Source organism: Falco punctatus, assembly GCF_963210335.1.
Source record: "Falco punctatus genome assembly, chromosome: 4".
Taxonomy (NCBI): Eukaryota; Metazoa; Chordata; class Aves; order Falconiformes; family Falconidae; genus Falco; species Falco punctatus.
Window position 1 is genome coordinate 102,433,436 of NC_137583.1, and position 21,755 is coordinate 102,455,190.

At 38.9% G+C, this 21,755-nt stretch overlaps 1 protein-coding gene across 6 annotated transcripts in view; it reads right to left on the reverse strand.

The window, feature by feature from the left end:
• Positions 1-21,755, reverse strand: part of RBMS3 (RNA binding motif single stranded interacting protein 3) — a gene marked incomplete at its 3' end in the record, with an annotated part of 449,340 nt that overhangs the window by 124,528 nt on the left and 303,057 nt on the right. For all 6 annotated transcript variants that reach the window (XM_080385818.1, XM_080385817.1, XM_080385821.1 and 3 more), the window contains exon 6: positions 17,894-17,973. In XM_080385818.1, the coding sequence (XP_080241944.1) occupies positions 17,894-17,973 (80 nt within the window). The remainder of the gene's footprint in view (positions 1-17,893; positions 17,974-21,755) is intronic.

Consider the following 21,755-nt stretch of genomic DNA (forward strand, 5'->3'; position numbering starts at 1 on the left):
CCTTCTGGGTAAAAACATCTAAATTGCATAATACATGGAAATTGTATTATTTTTATAACAATTTAACCTCAAGTCTTATCTTTCTATCTGAAAGACACCCTCCCTCCCCCCAGTATCTTGATCCCGTATATACAGGGTCCACAAGCAGAACACATTTTCATAGTGGACTTTACCAAAGTATATTTTAGTTTTATTAAAAATCAGTTAAACAACAGTGTGCAATTAGCTGTTTACTGGCAAACAGGCAGTCCAGATTAGTTCAGCTCTGCTTTGCTGAACTGTGTTCAACAGCTCAGAGCATTCAAATGTTTCGTTACGAGATTTCATCAGACACCCCTGGGTCAGCACCATGGCACAGAAAATGGGATGCACAATGCCCACTGCTCTCCACATTTTGGCTGCTGCTTTTTAAAAGTTGCCCCTGCTCTTCACAGAAACTGTTTACAAGTATATCAAAGATTAGGATAGCTTCACATATATATGGCTTGCATAATCCACATCTTATCTAGGCTGCTCCCTCCCTCCCCTTTTTTAGCATGGAAAATTGAGAATTAACTGTAGTGGCTTTGCTTTCGCCTCACTTCAGTAATAATGCCTAAAAAATCAAGAGCGATGGTATTTCACACTGTATTAACCATATGCAGCCTAACTTCGTGGTGCAACTTCCCACCAGCACACATGAAGCCACTCTGTCCCCCTGCACGGCTGAGCTGGCATCTACATGCTGATGGCACAAGATACATCTGACTGAATTGCCATTTAAACCTGAAACCCCTGATCGAGCCAGAAAAGCCTTGATCCTGGGTAATGTTTCAAGTGAGCTGTTCCCCTTCCCGAAGCAGACAGATCTCAGATCTGAAATATCATGCGCAATTACCCTAGAGTCCTTGACTCTGAATCTCCAAATAACTCCCAGCATTATGCAAGCTCCCCTCTTCCACCGACAACTTTCAGGACTCGATTTCAGTGAACTACAAGATTTCTCCTTCATAAGTACTGCCTAGAAATGAGAGCTATGACTTAACATTGGGGGAAAAAAACAACCAACAAAACCCCACAACAAACATTCTTACAAATTAAACAGAATGCAAACTATTAGGAAACAAATTGTAAGAATGACTCATTATGCAGGCCATCTAAATATTTCCAGGCTGCTTTTTGTTCAATCCATGTTTGGGACTTCTCTAATTAGGACAAAATCTCCTTTTTTTGTGATAGTCAAGCATACAGACACCGGTAATTGGAACCAGGTTTGTACTGTAATTCAATATTCTACTGTGTATTACAATTGCTGTATCATTCTTATGTTGTATTTCCACATACTGCTATATCACTCTTCTAAATAAAAATCTCATGTAGTATCACATATCTTCAAATTCCTAAATTTAGTATTAAAACATTAAACTCTCCTGCTGTCTCAGACCTGCTGGACAGACCACAGCCTGCTGGTCAGGACTGGCAGCCGATAAGTCTCCTTGGCACTACAGGGATGAGGAGGTCGGAGAGTTGTAAGCTAGCAGCAGGGGTCTATGTTTCTACAGGACTCAGGAATTAAGGCGGGGAGGTGGCTCTTGATATCAAGAGGCTGCTTTGTTGTGATGGCCACATGCACACCTACCATTACAATGGCCATCAGAGTAGCCTTCTGATGCTCCACATCACCAAGAAGACCTGGAGCAAGCAGGATCCAGACAAGCACAGGCTGCTGTCCTTTAGATTGTGTGTCAAAGAGGCTCTTCACTGAGCCATGGAATGGATCATTCGGCTTGACAAGGAAAGGCAACAGATTGAGAATAACATCTGCGATGACATCTTTGGCACATGAGTCACCAACTGCTTGTAAATGATTAAGGGACGGACCCCATGGAACAAAGAGACAGAGCTGAACCCATGGTGGTGGGCCCACTGGCATTCCCTAGAAATGTATGTTCTCACTGTCACTGTGCCCAGGCAAGTGGGCTGTCATTCATGTGATGAATGTATTAAGCTCACTGTGCAACACCAGTGATCGCTAGTGCTGGTCTGAGATGGAGGTAGAAAATCACCAGCCAACACCTCCTCCTCCTCTTTGCAAGAACGCTCGAAGGAGATGGGCACAGGTGAGGTACGTGGTCATGAAGCTCAGGCAAGAATACAGGGGGTGACCACAGCCTTGTAAAGAAAGCTGAACTGAGCTCAACACAAAGGGCACCATAAAGTGGCCCTTGTTTTAGATAAACGGCACTGTCAGTTGAGTGGATCACCTGTTTCTGTAAATGAACTTCCCTGAATTAATTCAAAAGGTGTGAATGTCCTCCTGAGCCCACCAGACCAGCCTGGATGAAGTGTCTACAAGTCTCAGGCCCACGTAAAGTTAAAAATACGGACAACTAATAAACCAAACTTGGAAAAAAACAATAGATTTGAGCTGGCTTCAAGCCACATATTCCTTTCCAGCAACTGGGAATGCTCAGCATCATGATGGTGAAGCATATAGAGATCAGCCCTGGGAATCACATTTCTATTGCAAATCGTAACAATTGCTATATCATGCGTGTGTTGTAGTTTCAGCATATTGCTGTATTGCTCTTCTAAACCACAATCCCACATAATGTCAAATATCTTTAACTAAGTAAATCTGCGAGAGTGTTGGGAGGAAAAATGTTTTCTGTGGGCAGTTAAAATGATACTACTTACCATCCAGAACTCAAGAGACCCTAAACTTGCCCCTTTTTATTTTTATATAATGCAAAACCCAATAATCACAACAAAGAATATAAATAGACTAGAATCTTCTCTCTCAACCAAGCAGTAACAGCCACGGGAAAACAGTGATGATGCCATGAAGTGCCTATTCCCCAGCATCCTCTTCCTGTGAGTTCACAAACCCAAACACATTCTCAGAGCTGTCATCTCACTGCGCATGCAAATGAGTAACCAACTTTAAGGCAAATAACGGGGAGGAAAAAAGGCATTAGAAAAAGAAGGAGGGCAAGTCTTTTAACCAGGAAATTAAAACCAGGATCTAACAAAAGCCTTAAGCATGTTTCTAATTTTGGGAAAGGAGAAGACTCATCATCTTAAAGAGTGTCTTTTTGTTGAATAGAGCTTTGAGATTTCCAAATAGGCAACAAGCAGTGAAAAAATTTCAACACACAGAAAAAAGAATGAAATCCAAGACACAACAGCAAAAGAAAAATCTATCAGGATGTCAAATGCAAAGGAATGTGCTGAGAACTGTCTGTTTTTAAGACTGATGCAATTTTTAAATGCTAGCACGGAAGAGGAGGAACTTTTTAAGTTGATAGCTGCTTTAGGGTTCTTAACAAGAGAAAACAGGAAATACCTAAGGAATTGTTATTTTGGTTTTGGCAGATATTAGGGACAGACCTTTAACGCACCAAAAGAGCAAAAGGATATCCTCTTTGAAAGGAACACAAGTCCTTTTCTAAGTTCAATTGCAGAAGCCTGTAAAAACGAACTGATGCATGTGAATGTTAACATTCATGGCTCAATTCCCCATCCAGCTCAGCTGAGCTCTAATTCCAAGAGACAGGTATTTCAGCACAAACACACATACCAACAAATTAAAAGCAGTATCCAGATAGAAGATGCAGGCAGCAATGGTCTCATAAATCAGCACACAATGGTAAAATATCAGGAAAATTAATTCCTTAAAAAGGATTACCTAGGAAAACAGATTTATAATCTCTAAAACCAAAATAAAATCCATCAAAATCATCAAAACAAACACAATCTGACTTTAAGAAGAGTTAATGAGCTTGAACTAAGATGTAGGATTAAATCCCAGATTTCTTTGAGATCTGCTAGTGAAAAAAGTATATGGAAAAGCTATACATTAATTATTTTTATTATTCTTAGCACTTAAATGTTCCTACATGATACCAAGCAAGTCCTCCCTTTTTTAGTTTCACCTTCCCTGCCATAGAGAATGACCAAAGATTACTCAGTATATTATCCTGTGAGTTAATTCATTTGTAAGATGCTCAAGTATTAGGGACATCAAATGGAATGGAAATAGATATGCATATTGAACAAACAAAAAAAGTCCAGAGCATTAAAAGTATAAAAAGAAGAGAACTGTTTTTTAATGTAACTGGATGTCAATATTACTGTATAAATTTGGTGATTCAGAGGAGTTCTTAGCTTGTTTAAACAATTCAGATAAATTGATTTTGATCTATCCAAAATGATTAACTTTCATTTGTCTTTAAGGAAAAGATTCAAAACTATCCTTCAAAACCTCAGTAGATGTTAGAAAGTGAACTTTGTGCTCTCACCCAGCTGCTCTTTTACTCTTTAAATAGAAGGTTCAGACTTGGGAGACCACTGCTGTTCAGTACAAAAATCAAGCATGTTCTTAACATCTGAGTAATGGTTATTAAAGTATGTGCTAAGCAACCTTTCGCAATCAAGGTCATTAACGACATTTCAGGGGGAAAAAAACTCCCATATATATATATACACACACACACATATATATATTTATACACACACATATACAGAATCCTATGAGAATCAGCTTTGATGAAAAATGGGCTTGCCAACAATGCTGGCATGACAAGTGGGACCACCACTCAAATTTCCCCAGATTGTTAGCCTGTATTGTCATCTACAAAAATCAACAATGCAAGGCATATTCAAGTCAACATCTTTCTCACATTTCAGAGCTCAAAAAGCCCAAGCAAAACAGACAAAGCAAGACAAGTAGCTGTCATACAGATTTAGCTCCAACGATACAAACTTGTTATCAAAAGAGGTTATCAGACAACAGAAGGTTTCTCCTGTCTCATCTGTCACAACATAAAACATTAAGCAATTCTGACTCTGCATTGAGAACAGGACAGCAACAGATAGGCTCTAGGTCCAAGCCACTGGCGCCCAGTCTGCCTACCAAGAGTGAAGGAACCTGTGCTGCGTCATTAGCTGGCAAAACCATTCCTTCAGGAGCAGATAAGTGACAAGATCCAGACGGTGTCTGATCTAGTGCTGCAGGCACAGGACATGTAGATGCAGGATTATATTTACAAGAAGTTCAATGCAGCTGAGGCTGCTCAAAACCCATGGAGGAAATTTTTGAAATGCTGGAATAAAAGAGATGGTGACAGCAAGGCAATGCTACCTGCAGGGAAGACACTACACTAAGCCTGCTGGGAACAGGAAAGAGTGATGGACAACCATTAGATTAATCAACATACTCTCTTCCAAGGTGCTCAGCAGCAAGGAAAGTGAGATGCAGTCAGCTGTTCTTCAAGTAGTTGCTTGTGCAGGTTAAGCTTGTTTTTACCAAGATCAAACCTATGGTATTTCTACCAGCTGCAGCTCTCTCACAGAGAGCATGCACCTGGAGCTTCCACTCCGGTACCTAACAAAGATCCCTCTGCTCACAGGTCAGTGGAAGGATTGACATCCTAACTAAACTGGTATCACCTCTTCCCTGACTGATCTTTCTCTGCCGCATCCCCTTAGAAGCTGTACATAAAGTGTCGATAGGCCCATAGCTGGATCCATTAGCTGTGGTTAGATAACTGATCTGATTTCTTAACTAGTGTTTTAAGTTCTGACAACCACATTTAATTTTGCTGACAGCACCTGTGCTAGCTAAAGCCTGTTCACGATGCCTCCTTAGGGCTCTATTACAGGTTTCAGATTGAGACTGGACTGCTTGGCATTCATTGTATTCCTGGAAAAAGGGCTAATTACAATGGCAATTTTGCACAGCAGTTACCGCTAGTCTCTGTCTGTATTGCTCTTCCCCTGCAGAAAGTTAGAAACATAAAAATAAATAGAATTAATTTTGTGTGTGCTATTAGAAGATGTGCAGCAATCAGGCAGAAAGGTTTTCATGTTCACTGCTAGGTACAGGATCTGATATATGACAAATGGTAATGAGATAACAAATTTGCCATTGATTCAGATCCACCAGTGGTGACTGAAAAACATTACGTGGTGACTGCTCTTATTTGGGGGTCTGTTTGAAGTGTGTTGGTGGTCCTCATATATTTCCTAGCAGAAAAACATCTGCTGAACAAAACCCACTATCAAAATCAATACAATTAGCATCTTTTTGAAACTGTTGGCTTAAAGGAAGGGTGGATCTCTTTCCTGATCCTCAGTTGATCTTTCTTGTGTGACAAATAGAAGCCTTCAGCTTCCAAGTTGGTTTTGTTGGATAAAGAAACATTTTTATTTCCCCACATCTGACAGTCTGGTTCCATCTATTAATTATCATACACTTGTTTATATTAATGTTGATTAACGGTCGATAGTTTCAATTAAGCCTAAAAGACTTCAATACCTAAATAACCATGCAATTTAATGGGACTGACGTACCTCTCAAACCACTTAAAAAACCAACAATGTTAAATTAGGAACACATACCAGAGGAGTGTTATGGAGCCTACTTACAAAACAAGCCTCCTATATGTCACTATTCTGACACCCAGAAAAACTTTATGGAATCAAAGATCACACAAAATGGTCAGAACAGAAGAACTGTCTGATTCCACATCTTTGGAAAAAAGCTTTAAAATTAAAATTTCAGATGTGCTCCAGTATCTTCAATATTTTCCATCTTGAACTATTAATGTCCCATCTATATCTTTTATCTTCTTAGCACCGAAATTAAATCCCACTTCGGATGAAATGCATAGTACACAAGGCTAAAAGCAGCAACCTGGGTCATGAGATGCACAGAAGGACTATATTTGGTTGAAAATACAGGCAGGCAAAACATATAGTTAAATGTATACATAAATGAAACACTGCCTACCAACACCTCGATCACAAAAAAAACGTGTTTAGTCTTTCTCACATTATATGTGGTACGCTGGAACACAGATAACTCATATAGGAAAGGAAAACTGCTCAGCCTAAACTTGCATCCACCACACACCACGCCTGCTGGAACCACAGCCTCCCACGGCAAAGGCAAGTTTCTTGGTGTTGCTGCTCACACGCTGGGAGAACACTCTCTGCTTTTAGAGAATCCAGCTCACTTTTCCCCAGTTTCTATCAGAGCCACCCTCGGGGCTAGTCTGAAACAGGATACATTAGAGATGAAATCCTGCCATCAGTGAAAGACAGACTGTCACAATGCATTTACCCATATGTTACCAGGCTTCTTTTGAAAATTCCAAATGCTGAGGCTTTCATTACACTGTAAATGTAATGTAATGTAAAACTCAGCTGATGAAGATTTTTTTGAAGGAGTGAGCTTTGGAGGGCAAGTGCTCCCTCATGGTGCTGTTACAGTGGGTGAGCCTGGAAGGGGAAATCCAGACAAGAATACAGGTAGTAGGCTGCTGGGTCATATTTTCTTAATTTGAATACATACCTCAAAACCTTACAGTGTTAGCTCTGAACTATAAAACTTTACACTTGATCACAAAGTTATGATATTTACTGAAAGGTGCGGGGAAATATGGAGGGGAAAAGAAGAAAGGAAGAAAGGAATTAAAAGGAAAAGGGAAAAAGAAGGGGAAAGGGAAAGGGAAAAGCTAGAGGGCAAAAAGGCTCAGAATCAGTGAATTCACAGTGTAACCAGTAATCTAATTTAGAAAGATGTTGATTGTATTCAGTAAAGGAATACTGTAACTGAAGAGACACCATGACAATTGGTACATCTTTTGTTAGGTTGGGGGTTTCTTTTCTGGTTAAAATCTGCATTTTTTGAAATAGGAAAGTTGTATGTGAAGTAACTCTTGTAAATCTTGGCCTTTGAGAAGTATTTTCTCATACCGTATCTGTGCAATCAAAAAGCTAAATTACTCCTTTCCCCCCTTCTCTCTTATTTTTTGGTTTCTTTTTCTTTGCTGAACAACAGCAATTCTGGAAATACTATATACTAAACAATTATATACAAAGCAGTGGGGGAAAAGCTACATATACAATGCTGGTTTAATGAGCTTTAACAAAAAAGGATAAATGCAGAATCAGACATCCAGCACCTTTCCCCTCCCTCTTGATGTCTCTTACATTGTAGAAGGTAAATTGCAGACACAGAGACGCTAAGGCAGTCTTAGTAAAATGCAGGCTGTTTTGCCCCTCTTTCAAGTTCCTGTGATTGAACCTGGGAAAAACCCTTCTATGATCTTGATTCAAACAAGAAAGACTATTAGAAATGGCCAAGAAATGGGGCTTTTACAGCTGCTAAGGACTGCTGACCAGCATAAGGACACTGTTGTTGTGACACAAAAAAAAAAAAAAAAAAAAAAGAAAAAAAATCAAATAAAATGTTAGCCTCCTGCTTTCCCAGTGCTTTTAGGATGAATTGCTTTTCTCTGTTGTGCAGTACCATTTGAGGAGTAGAAGGGGGAGGGACACACTTCAATTACACAAGAGGCTCCTGGTATTCAAAATGTATGGAAACTGCTGTTGTGACACCACTCATCTTACTTTGTTTGGATGAATCACAAAGGGAAAAATCTTCACATGCTACTTCAGACACCTCATGCCACTTGACACTCTCGGGGGGGAGCCCTGCAGAAGAGTCCTCAATGCTTCTCTAGTGGCAGAGGAAGGTTTCCTTTGGGAGGGAGGGAGGGAAAGTGGCAGAAAGGTACGACCAGGAAGGGAGGACCGGCCCCATGTACTCCTTTCTTTTTATATGTGCCTTCCCTGTCACTACCCTCCCTTTTCCCCTACACGGTCCTTCCTAAAGGCATCAGCACCAAATTACTCCCAAAACACTTAAGGATACATCAAGCACCTGCAGGCTGACTTCTGTTCACAAAAGCACTCAGAAGTCTGGATACATATCCACCCTTCCAAGCCACCTAATGCTTCACAAGCTCTGCCAGTAAAAATGCATTTTGGGGAACCCCTTCCATACCAGCCCTGATGAAGCAAACCCACCTGAGAGCCTCGTGAGGCTGTCTGCTAGCCAAGCGTGCTTGAAGGCAGCAGCCACCGTGTCCCCATTGAGCCCTGCAGGGAGCACAGACTGGGCACATATCACCTGGATGCTCACCGATTTACAGTGCTGTTCCAAAACGTGGAAAATCCATGTTCCAATTTTATTGGGACAACTCAAAAAGTCTAGTCCCAGAGGCTTCCAGTTCTGGCTGAAATATGGATGCCCAAAAGAGTGTGTCAAAAAATACCTATTTGTACATTGCTAAGCTTCAATAAAACTTTTCTTTCCAGTCTAGCTGGCATTTACAGGACAAAGGTTCAGACTGAAAGTTCTGACTTCCCTATACTTTGAATTTAAAAAAATCTAATGTGAAAGCAAGTGGAAAAGTGTGAGGGAGAGAGGAAGGAGGAGGAAAGAAGAGTATTTCTATGAAAGGGCTGAAAGGGACATAATTTTCCTCAGTTAAAAAAAATAAATGTAAACCACTTGCTGGATATTATTGAGCGCAACACACTATCAGCTCAAGTGGCTAGTCTGTGCTCAGCTAGATTGATACCCTTGCTCAAGTTAGCTTTTTAAATGAGTTTTAAACTGGCTGGCTCAGGTGTGACAACACTACACTGCAGCAGTAGGGCCTGCAAAGCAGATACACTCCATCATGTAAACTGTCCTGAAGGGACAAATAAAGTAATGCAGGAGAGGAAGAAACAGGAGTCGTGCCACTGCTGGCCACAGTTGATGCAAAAGGAGAATTCCTCCCTGAAATCTGAATCATGTACAAATGACTTTACAATGTTCCACATTGTTTCATGCTCTGATTTGCATGTTTTTATTTGTTTGTTTTAAACTGCCAGCCCTTTAGACCTAAACAATCTGAAATTCAAGCTGTGAATCTTTCTGGCTCATAAATTTTGCCTGCCATAACACCTGCACAACTTGTCTGTTTCGTCTTGGATTTTACAAGTGCATCCAAGGAATAACACTGTCCCTGGACCAGAAACTTGTCGACATTTCTCCTGCTGATGTATGAGGCACGACAGAATTCAGTGCACATGCTCTCAGCTGTGCTGGTTATGCAGCAGTAACATACAAAAGAGACCCTTTGTTCATAAGCAAATATATCTGCCGTTGCATATAAAGGGAAAGGATTTGCTGAATTAGAAGATTTACATAGTTATTCTTCACAGCAAAAATGCACTTTGAGTTAAAAGAAAAAAATGTATATATTAAAATTAGTTTAGATAAACAGTGACACGGTTCATTACCAGTAGATACTACAAATGAGAAAAGAACGCAATTCACCATTTATGCTGCAGACTTCTGGAAACCTTAGGAAAGATATGACAGGTGATACTGCAACCAAAAAAACCAAGGAATGATCTTTCCTCATTTATATACCATATTGTTCTCTAACTTCAACCTTATAAACCAAGTGAAAGATCTTAATCCAAACTGCAGTAATGCTGTTTTATTTACCATGACCTGAATTACTGCAAAATCACAAACAAACTGATCTTATACATTTTTTATTACTTCTAGTTACAAAGTAATAATAAAAAAAACCCTGCTATGAATTTTTCATTAATTATGCAGCTGGATTAGAAAAGTCAGTATTTCTTAATGTGGTTATTTAAAAACCAAAATTATATGGTTCTTTTCCTAGGACCTTACAGACCAGTACAAATTGAATAAAATAAAGACATAAATACATAGCACATCAGACCTGTGAGACTGCCCCCATCACCAACATTTTTATGTATTTCTGGAAAAACAGGCCTTAGACAATGTCAGCATTTTGCCTTCTATCACACAAATTCCCTGATGAGCCCAGACTATGTGATTTAGCACTGACAGACACCTAATATCTGAAATACAAATTAGCTCAAGTCATGTTCCTCCAAGAAATAAGTGTATACCAGCTACTGGGGTTTACTGGGTAAACATCTAAGTTTGTATCCTTCTAACCAAAGGAAGTCTTTGCCTGAGCTACGTGGAAATTATATAAAGTCTTGTGTAGATAGGAGAATTTTTTTTTTTAAATTAAATTATCCCTTGCCTTTAAAGAGTACACAGTCTTCAAAATCCAAGAAATCACATGGAAACGTGTGCTATGAAACCAGAAGCACCTACACAAATGTCAACACAGCAAGGACAACTGAAGGTTACAGAAACAAGTCTGGAGAAATAAAAAAAGGAGCTAAAGGCAACCCGTCTTGTTCAGCGATACAAAATGACACACTTCACATTTGAAATTCTCAAGAATGCTGTGAAGCAACACAAATATCGTCTGACTTCTAAAAGCTGTCTTTGAGAGGAAAGAGACAGTCCAAGAAACACTTTATTTCACTTGAAGTCACAACCTATTGAAGATCTATTGCTGAAGAGTCAGTACAGGCTGGATTAACTATAAGCGCTATTTGGCCGAGTCCCAGACGGAGAGCAAAGCCATGAGCCTCTGCTGGTGCTGTGTGACAGCCATGGCTCTAAAAGGGAGAGCAGAACGTGAAGCACTGATGAGGCTGGCCACACCACAGAACCCTGCACGAGCCACAAAACAAAACCACAGAGACCTACCCAGGGAACTGCTTTCTAAGCAAAACATCTTGTATTTTCTGCTAAATCAGTACCCTTTTTGTAGTTTCTTGGTTAGAAAGTCCATCTTTATGACTGTCTCCTGCAAAGTCTGTGTGATCTTAACCATTATGTGATGTCCGAAAAATGAAACTCTATTTCCCTAGGGAGACTCTCTTCTGCCAGCCACGCATACCACTGTGGCAGCTCTCAACATCCCACATGACCCAGGCTATAGGTCCACAGAGCCTATTCTGCACTGAGCAGTTTGTCAGAGAAACCCGAGCTGGAGACTGCCACCTGCACATTGCTGAGGATGTGGGAAGCACCTGGGGTCCAAAGCAGGAGGAGTTACAGTGGCTTCATGGTCACCATCAGGATTCAAGCAGGACAATAACAGAGGGAATTAAAGATTTTGTCTGTCAAAGATGAAGACTGAGAACTGACAGTAGTTAAAAGGATGTTTAGAGGGTCTGAGATGTAAATTTCTGCTAACAATGAGCTGAGCATGTGCATTCACGGAGCACAGAATGCGAAAGATAACAGCAATTCCAAGAAAAATGACAGCCAAGAATTGGAAACAAGATAAAGAAATAGAAATTTTGTTAAACAGTTATTTTTTACAAAGGTCTTTACATGGATCATATTTTCTGATATGTTAGGGAAGGATTTATATACTGCAGTCAGCAGATAACAATGGAAATATTTACAAAACTGAATTCTTAGAAGGTAGACAACATAAAAGATTCAGATAACATTAACATCTTATACGTTAAAGGAACTGAAGATACAAGTGAGGGAATTTGGGTTTTTTGAATAAAGATAATTTCTCAGGGTAACAATATGTAGAAGATAAACCCCTTCTTATAGTAGCTCCACTGAGTATTACCAGTACCAAACCTAGCAGAATGCCCTTTATTCTGTTTCAGTTCTCTGTAGCACTCAACAAATGTTTTAAGCTAAGTAAAACCAAATGCCTAGCTTCTACTTTTGGCTGCTGTTTTGTCTTGTTTAAAATGTCAAATACATATACATAGACACAGAGAATGAGATAAAAAGACATGGATATTTATGGTAATGTACTACTTACCTTCATAAAGTGAGGTAAACTCCCCAAGAATCTAATTTTGAAAGAGTTTTCCAGTGATTTATGCATATAAATGATGAGACAAATAAATAAAAAGATAAACCACCAAACTAAGAGGAAGGGGCTAAGAAGTTATCAAACAAAACATTTTAAGTTTATTCATTCAGAAAAACAATTTACAGCATCACTGATGACCAGATACCATTTGTTCATCCACTAAGAGGAAAAGAAAAATAGCAGAAAATGTTGCTACTATCCATTGCACAGTTAAGTCTCAACTGGAATACTGTTTTCTCATGACCATTTTAGCCACAATGTCCTAGAAAACATGTTGCTCTAAATATATTATGCCATGTTTTAAGTCTACTTCTCTGAAGCACAGATCAAGTATTTGAATTTACTCTCTGGTTGAAGAATCGGAGAATCTTAAGAGATAACAAGAGAAATATTTGAAGTAAGGATAGAGGCAGAAAATAGCCATTCATTCTGGTGAAATGACTTTGTAAAAAATACAGTGCTTGGGACCTTTTCAAGAGAAAAATGCATGACCAATAATGATTAGAGTAAGATACGAGGTATTTGCAAATACATCTGTATTGTTGCAGAGAATATCTTTCTGTTAAGAGTTTCTGCTCTAGCAAAAGTCAGTCCCAAAATGCCACAGTCACTTGTTATTTGTGGGTTTCTTAACCTACACAAGAACAGTACTTCCCTCTTCTTTCTTTTTGTCATGTATTTTTAACCTGGCATTAAAATTAGCGATGAAAGCCACACAGAGCTTCTACAAAAGATCAAGATTCTCGACCATGCATTGGAGCGCTCATGAGTCTCATTTTTGTAAAATTTTCCTTGAGATGGGAATTGACCAATATCCTCCGACAACCAAAAGTATTTACAAAGCAAATGAAATTTAGAAAGTACTATAATGACTAGAATATGCTGTGAGGGAGCATAAGGAACGTATCAACAGGGGATAATTACTGCAAATGAAGCATGTTCCTGTGACATTCCAGAGAGAAAAGTAAGAACTCGTTAAGTCTTTGCATTTATTCAAAAAGAGAAAATGAAGTTTTTTGAAGACATTCAAGGATACTGGGAGATGAACAAAAACTCTGTGCAAAGACTGTACCCTAAGCCTGCCCATCCAAAGATAAATCAATTTGTTACTGACAGAAAAGCTAGGAATTTTTACTTGAATTCAGTGATTGCAAAATGTGATAGATTAGCAGGTTTTCATATGAAGTGTGCTATTCACCAAGAAAAAAGAGATGCAGCACTGAAAAACTGAGGGTGAGCTACCTTACTACCTTCATCATTAGTAGTGCCCTTCACATCTTGATGGAGGCATACAGCGCTGCAGTCTGATGCATTCATTTGCTGACTTCTCTTTTACAGTGGCAATACAGGGTCTGTACAATTAAGTTTCATGTGGGGCTGCACTCCCTATGGGAAGAGAATATACCCAGTAGGTCCTGATCTATTTATCTCAGAAAAGCAGTGCTAATAAAGGGAAAATAAAAAGAAACACAAAAAACCCCACTAAAAAATAATCACTCAAAGCTACTCAGAATGTTTATGAAGTTCACATGGAATCTGCCAAGCACTGAGAGTTTGTAGATTTCTGGAGACAACTGTACTTTCTCAGTCTGGAAGAAATGCAAAGATATTAACTAATTATTTATGGGACAACCAACTATTTTGTACTGCATATCTAAGACTGAACATCATGAAATGCTTACTAGTTGAGCAAGCAGGACAGTGAAGCAATTTGCTTTGGAATGGAACGAAGCCAAGGCGTTGGACTAAGAAGCCCCCTTAATGAGAATAGTTCACTAACAGACACAATACTGCTAAATTTACCTAGGCATTACACATCTGACCAGTGACATGTTTCAAGTGCCAGAAAATAACCTTTACATTGTCACTGGATTGAAGCAGTGGTGTGGAGCTGCAAGTGCTCAGCTCTACAATTTTTAAGAGACAACAGACAGTAGCTGAAGTTAGAAAGTCAATCAAGGAATGATATATTTTTGCCTTGGGAGCATACAGAATACGTAACCTCCAGAGTGCCCTGTGTGCACTCCTTTCCTTGCAGATGTAACACTGCTTTAATCTTTCCTGCCATATTGCTGGCCTGTGTCAGCTTAGATATGTGACTCCTGGCTGGGCTCGCATGTCCAGGAATACTAGCGACTGTCCTGTAATTTCTATCTTACTTCCAACAAAAAAAAACCCATTCCATGAAATTTACATCTCATTTTCCAAGGAAACACTAGCTGGGAAAGAGATCTGTATTCAAAATTACTGTCTGAGGTAACTGTTTGGGAGGATATAACTTAAGTCATGGTCCACGGTTTTATTCGTTGGGAAAGCCAGAGCCATGGCTGCCCAGCCTTTCTGATGAGCTGTTCGGCACCATGTGAAAGCTACCTGCTCCAGTCCTTCTTCCATTGTGACTTGGCAACCAGGCACAACCTCCCCACAAGATGTGAACATTTTATCCTCCTGACATGGTATTCTCACACACATAACACATCTCAGGGAACAACACTGGGAAAAACAGCATGGATGGAAACTAGCTGCCAGAACGGTTTGCCTGGTCCATAATCCCACTGCCTCGGGAACCAAGGGTAGTACAGAACAGCCTGCAGCCAGGTTGATTTCTTTCTTGATGGGCCTCATGCAACTTTCTATTAGCTGGCAAGCCTGAACCAGAACATCAGAGCTTGAGTGAGAGGAGGTGCGGACAAAAATGTAAAACCCTCTCAGTTCACTGCTACGCCTGAAAGAAATCCAGCTGAAAACCCTAAATCAATTTAATTTAACCCTAAAAGGATTGATTAATTTCCTCTCACAGTAAGACCATGTCTTTGAGCAGTAGAGGTTAATAACAGACAGCATTGCATACTTCCACTAATATTCTCTGGTTCCTCATTCGTAATGGAAATCCATAGAGAGGTTACAGCAATAACTAGAGATGTTTTTCTTTCTATGTCAATTACTAACATGATGGAAGGATGATTTTCAGACTCTGATTGTGATTTTCCAAGTACACTAGGAGACTCGGTTTTCCTTCCTTCTCCATGCAGGAAGATAAGCAACTTCCAAGAAGAGCATAAAACAAGATGCTTCCACCTTTGCTGAGAGGCTTAAATACATGTTCATAGCACTGATGTATAAACCGAGTAGAAGCTCTAACAGGAATCTACATCAAGAAGAATAAACTAGGACTGCATGGATTTTTTGCACTAGATCAAAGGTAAATGAGTAAGAGTAGCCAATACCACTTGAACTGACCCAGCTGCTCAAGTGATCATGTTTGCCTTCTGGCTTCTTAAGAAAGAGAGGAATGAATAATAAAAAAAAAATATTTCAAATATGGATTTGAAGAGTGCCCTACTCTAATAATATGAGGCAGAAATATTCTCTTTTATGTGGTCAAATACCATACGATAATTTCTAATTATCTGTGTTTGGAACTACAGACTCTGTCCTCCAAAAATGGAGGGCAAAATGGGATTTTAAGATACCTAGTGCATAGTTGAGTTCAGTTACTGGTTCAGTGGCTTTGCCCCTAGCTGCATTATGCTTTATCTGCATCTGAATGGTACTCAGGTAAATGAAAACTCTAAACTAGTCACTTCCCAGCTCATTCTTGCAACTAAATGCCATCTGAGCACAACAACCATAAGAGAAACATAGACAATTTTCCCACATGGACATCTTCAAGAAAGTAAGAGCTGATTCATGTCCTTTAATTGAGAAAGCAGAAAAAGTTATAACCATTAAAATCCAATTTCAGTGTATCTCTTGGAACAATAGGTAATCATGCTATCTTATCAAGACTCTTGTTCTGATGTCCCACATTTTTCATGTTGAATATCCAGGATTTTCCTGACTAATTAAAAATAAAATAATAATTAAAAAATATTTTAAACTTCTAGCTTTCATTCTTTACAGTGTAGTCTTTTTTGTCTGAAGCATGCACTGTAAGAATATTCTGCTTTATTTCTGTCTCAAATGATGGGTCCTGTCTGAGACAACCAAGAATGTGACCATGGAGCACACGAGGTTATAATGATAAAGCTGCACAACTCATTCCTTGCTATTCACAGTCTTTCCATTGGGTGTTGCTATGATATTAAACAGATTACTTCTGGGGCTCAATGTACGCGTACAGAAAGGCATGCCAAAAGTTTAAGGTGTCTGCTTATGTTGCTTTGCCCGTTGTTCTATGCAGCCCGTGTCTGCTGTACTTCACAAAGTTGGTGGTGTACTTCATTAGTTGGTGTTGAGAAAAATTGTCAGTGACTACTTTTGAAAAAGAAATTCCGTAAAATGGAGTCTGGCAGCTTGTACCAAAAGTTACATACTCTTTCAGGAAGGTGATCTGACTAAAATTTGTATGTATCTTGCAGCATTCAATTACTGTATACAATAGCTGTGCAGATGGCCCTCTTTTAATTAAGAGTATTTAGTGCATCTTCTCCATAAAGAACCAGGCAATGAATAAGGAATTCAATGAAAGTAACCAGAAAATGGAATAGTTTAATGGAAGTTAAAAAGAAAAAGAAAAAAGAGATAACTTAGGATGCAATTCTTGCAAGGACTTCCTGCTCATTGAACATAGCTCTTCAGATAATCTGAGGGAGAAATCCTGGCAGATTTGTGGGCTGGAGAGGTCTTATCAAGCACTAAGAATCAGGCAACTGATCACTAAACTTTGCACAGCTGATGGCCACATAGGTGATAGCCGAAGATTTTAAAAGATACTGGCTAGAACTTAGCTTTTGATGTGGCACAGACACGCCAATGAATGTATTCTACAGGTATCTTCAGAAAATTGCAGGGTTTCATTAAGTTATGGCAAGTACAAATGGTATAAAATCACCTCATATTTGAAGTGCCCTAACAGATACTGCTGTTAATACTCGTAGTAACAGTAACTAGTAACTGTGAAGAATACAAAGTTACTACAACCTGAAATCCTGACTATTTTACCACCCGTAATGCAGTTGCTGATCTAGTCGTATTCCCAGTTTGTTAGAAAAGCACCAGCATTTACTTACATGGCCTTTGCTCTGATTTAAAAAAAAAAAAACCACACAATATGTGTATTTAAATAGAAAAAACCACAGTAAGATACCATGATTTTTACATGTACGTAAACTTACTGCTGTCAGGCATAAATGCTTGAATCATACAACCTGGGCAAGGAAGAAGTTGCTACGGGTCATAAAGGATAGGCTTCAACCAGGAAAGTCGTATGCCCTCTTAGCAAGGCCAATAATATAAGCCACTCTCACCATAAATTCTAGCATTTCTGTATTCTAAACTCTTCAATGAATTTTAAGTTTCATAATGATGGCTACACTTACCTGGTAGACCGGGTGGGGTTTTCAGATATTTGCCATTAAAATGTTGAATTACTACTTCACATTTTTCTGTAGACTCCATTCTGGAAAAGAGAAGAGAGTGGGATGGGGGTAGAGGCAAAATGTGTTACTAGACTGTTATGAAAGTGCTCAGTCAGCAAAAACAAAAAGCAAAAGGATTGAAAAAAGGACAAGCACAGATGCTCAGAGAAAACTTCAAAGCTGTTCTCGCCGATTTCTGCAGAGAAACTGTTTGAGCTCATTACAGTATGGTGTGGCTTGTGAGAAGGACCTGCCACCCTCAAAGCCTGCAGCTGCACTCCCGGCTGTGTGTGAGCTGCAGCAGTGTCAATGAACAGTCCCCTTTTGGCTCCGTGGGATCACCCTGAACAAGGACATTCTTTATGCTCTCACGTGCTGCTTGGAAAGGCAAAGGACATGTGTCTAGATGCCTTGTGCACTCAAAATAACTTCAAATGGCATGGAAAAAAACAAACCACCAGGGTTTTGAGAAGAACACAGAGGATTAAGCATCCATTATTAAGGATTACAATGTTAAAAAAATAACCTGCAAAGACAGACTGTATAGCAAAACCACAGACAATGCATATATGCCTATATGCCTATTACAACATAAAGCCAAAAAAGACAGTAATTTACATGTACTACTGGTAGGTGAAATACCTTACTGTTCATCTCATATGACCTCAAGGTAACCTTCAGCACTGAGACATGAAAGCATTAACAATGAACTGGTACATATATTTTTTGAAGGAACGGTAAAGAATACAAAGCTACTAGTCAAATCCCAAACCATGGTTATACCACCTCTGGGAATTCACTGTTCTTTCAGGTCTTTGTAAATTGACTGTACACTAGTCCAGAGAACAGTTGACTTGGCTGCAGAGTGGGTACAGAAATTTCAAAGCGAGGAAAGAGAGAAATGGAAAGCTAATAAGCAAGCAAAAAGAAAAATAATGCTTTTGTTTTCCTTAGAAGAATTGTGTTTAAAACCCATGTTCAGTGCTCCTTCAATACACCAGTGCTTACCTCCAGGTACTCTCCACAAAATAACTCCATGGACATAAATATTGCTTACTTCTCACCAGTCTAAATCTTTTCAAAATTAATTTATCCACCAACCTTCCTGTCAATTCGTTTTGGGAAAGAATGGCTTACTTAGAGCAGCAGATTGTCTCCCAGGGTACAATTTTGCCAGTGTTCAAAGGACCACCCCATCACCACTGAAAAAAACCCCCAAAAACCTACCATCCTGATTGCCTGATTAATTCTCTGAGCAAGTCAAAGTCTTTTGTCATGTTTGTTTCAGGTAAAATCATTAAAAATTGTCCCTTCCAGATTGTATCACTGCATACCATGTGGGCTGGGCCATTTCTATAAGCACAAAGACAGCAACTTAGATTGTTCACTTCGGCTTCATTCAGATTTAACTAAGCGGATGTCTGCACTGAGCCTTTAGAGACTCTTGTCTCTGAAAGAATAAATGCAATAAAAGTCTGTTTTCTGTAGCTGCAGGCACTTGGTGTCAAACCATGTTATGTTGCACCACACAGCAGTGACAATTTCATTTTAATACATGGGGGTACACTTTAACAAGCCAAAGCAGTCCCTGCAAAGAATGCAATATATAAGCTGCCAAGTGAAAGAGACTCAGCGCACTTCATGCATTTTATGTGGGAAGAGAATAAAAGTGAAACCCACAGTGTTCTGGGATAAAAAGGCCATCATTCGAATAGCACTCTGAAAAAAGAATGTGCACATTTTCTTCTCAAGTTTCACAATTAACGGCTCTCAAATGCCATTGCTAGCTATCTGTAATCTGGCACACGCTTCGCTTGAAACTGACACTGGCATTATCGACTCAGTTTGAAAAGGCAGCACAATAGACAAAGCCATCTACACATGTTCCCTTCAGATGTGTTGCTGAGTAACAACTGCATCTACCCCTCATCTTCCTTACCTGAATCCCTGTCTGCTTTCTGCAACGTGTGCCTGGGGGGTAGACCTTCCTCCTGGATGCACCAAGGCTGGTCAGGCAGCCGCTAACTTATCAGGATGGTATCTGTCCCAGGGCTACCTAAGTATGAATTATAATTTACACCTGCCCACAATACCTGTTTTTTAGAAATAACCCTTTCAAATTGTGTTATTCTGGATGATTAGCTTGCTGACTGACTGGGAAGAATGAGGGGTATAGAGCAATGGATATATTATTAAAATCATCTGATACTCACCATCACAAGATCTCAGTCTTAATTTACTTAGACCTCTGATCAACGTCAACAACTTGGGTGGCAATGTCTATGGCAGGCACCTGCCCATGAGCCGAACCTATCTGCACACATCTGTTCAGGCATTTCTTACTTGCTTGAGCCATAAAGACTAGCGAGTGATACCTGGGAAGAGGCCCAATAAAAAAAAAAAAAAAAGAGGTCCACACTAATAAATTCTACCTATTTTTTCTTCAAAAAGCTATGACACTCCTCTATTGTAGAATGTGTTTGGAAACCCGGGGAGATGGACAAAATATGCTTTTTGTCATTAATTTATTCTCTCATCTGAGACAGAAATATTTCAAAATGTTGAGACTGGGTTTAATAGAATTATCATTAACAAGAATGTTACATTGTAAAAGTTAGCCTCCAGGGGACAGGTTTTCTACAAAAGAATGTAATTGAAGCACAGGTAAACTTGGGGGAAGAAGAACACTTTAAAATCCCTTTTTTAGATGCTGGGTTTTTTTCATAATTGATAGAACAAAAATGTGGAAGATGATAATATTCTGGAGAAAAGACAAAGATCTCAGACGCTTCAAAACCTATTGAAAGACAGATACTCAGCTCTCCTGCTGGAAAAAGGAGAGCATCAGCTTCACATAGTTAATAGGAATTTGCTTCTGATCAGATCATTCATGAAGTATCATTTTCAAATTTCTATCAACAGTATGTTTTTGGTGCCGATCCTAAGAGGATCTTAGATAATTACTCACATTTAAAAGCAATTTGGAGACAACAATAAAACATCTGAGTATTACTCTGAATCAGGAAATGCAGTGCAGAAAAAAAATATCAAAGCTATAGGCCAGATTCTTATGATATTTTTAAAGGTACAGATAATGACCTAAACTAAAAAACCCCAACAAAGCTATGATAATTCATTTTTACCTGTGTCAATACATCTCCAAGTTCTGAAAACTAAGTTGTAAAGTTCCCAAACACATTATGAGTAACTAGACTGTCTATATTCTATTCAACTGGAAAGGAAGTGAATTAAAAAAAAATCTGGAAAGGAAGACTGTTTGTATGATTTTTTTTTAGCCATAGTTTGCAAATTTAAGATATTTCAATACAATGGGTAAAAGAACAAAAAAATTAGGCTTGCTTAAGCAAATATCACAACCAAATAATTTGATGTTCATGTATTACTATTAAATATTTATTTTAGATTATTTTAAAAATGTGTATTACTCTCTCTACAGACCATAATGGCTCCAAAGTAGTCATTATGTGTTGTTACAAGTAATAGGGAATCTTTACCATGAAAAAAAGAAAAAGGAAAAGGATTTTTTTTACAAACTAAAGCTCTTACACATGCTTATTATAAAGATTGATGCAATGTCAAGAAACAACTTAATAAAATTTATATACAGGGAATAACATGATGATTACATAATTATTACATGAGAAATACTCAGTACCATGTAATTACCCGTTAGCAGTAAAATGTGGGTTTGGTTTACATATACTCTATAGTCGCTTTGCTTAATAATAGTAAGGTAAATGAGAATAAGGACTATATTTCTTTATATCCAGAGTAAATATTTAAAGACTAAATTGTTACTACC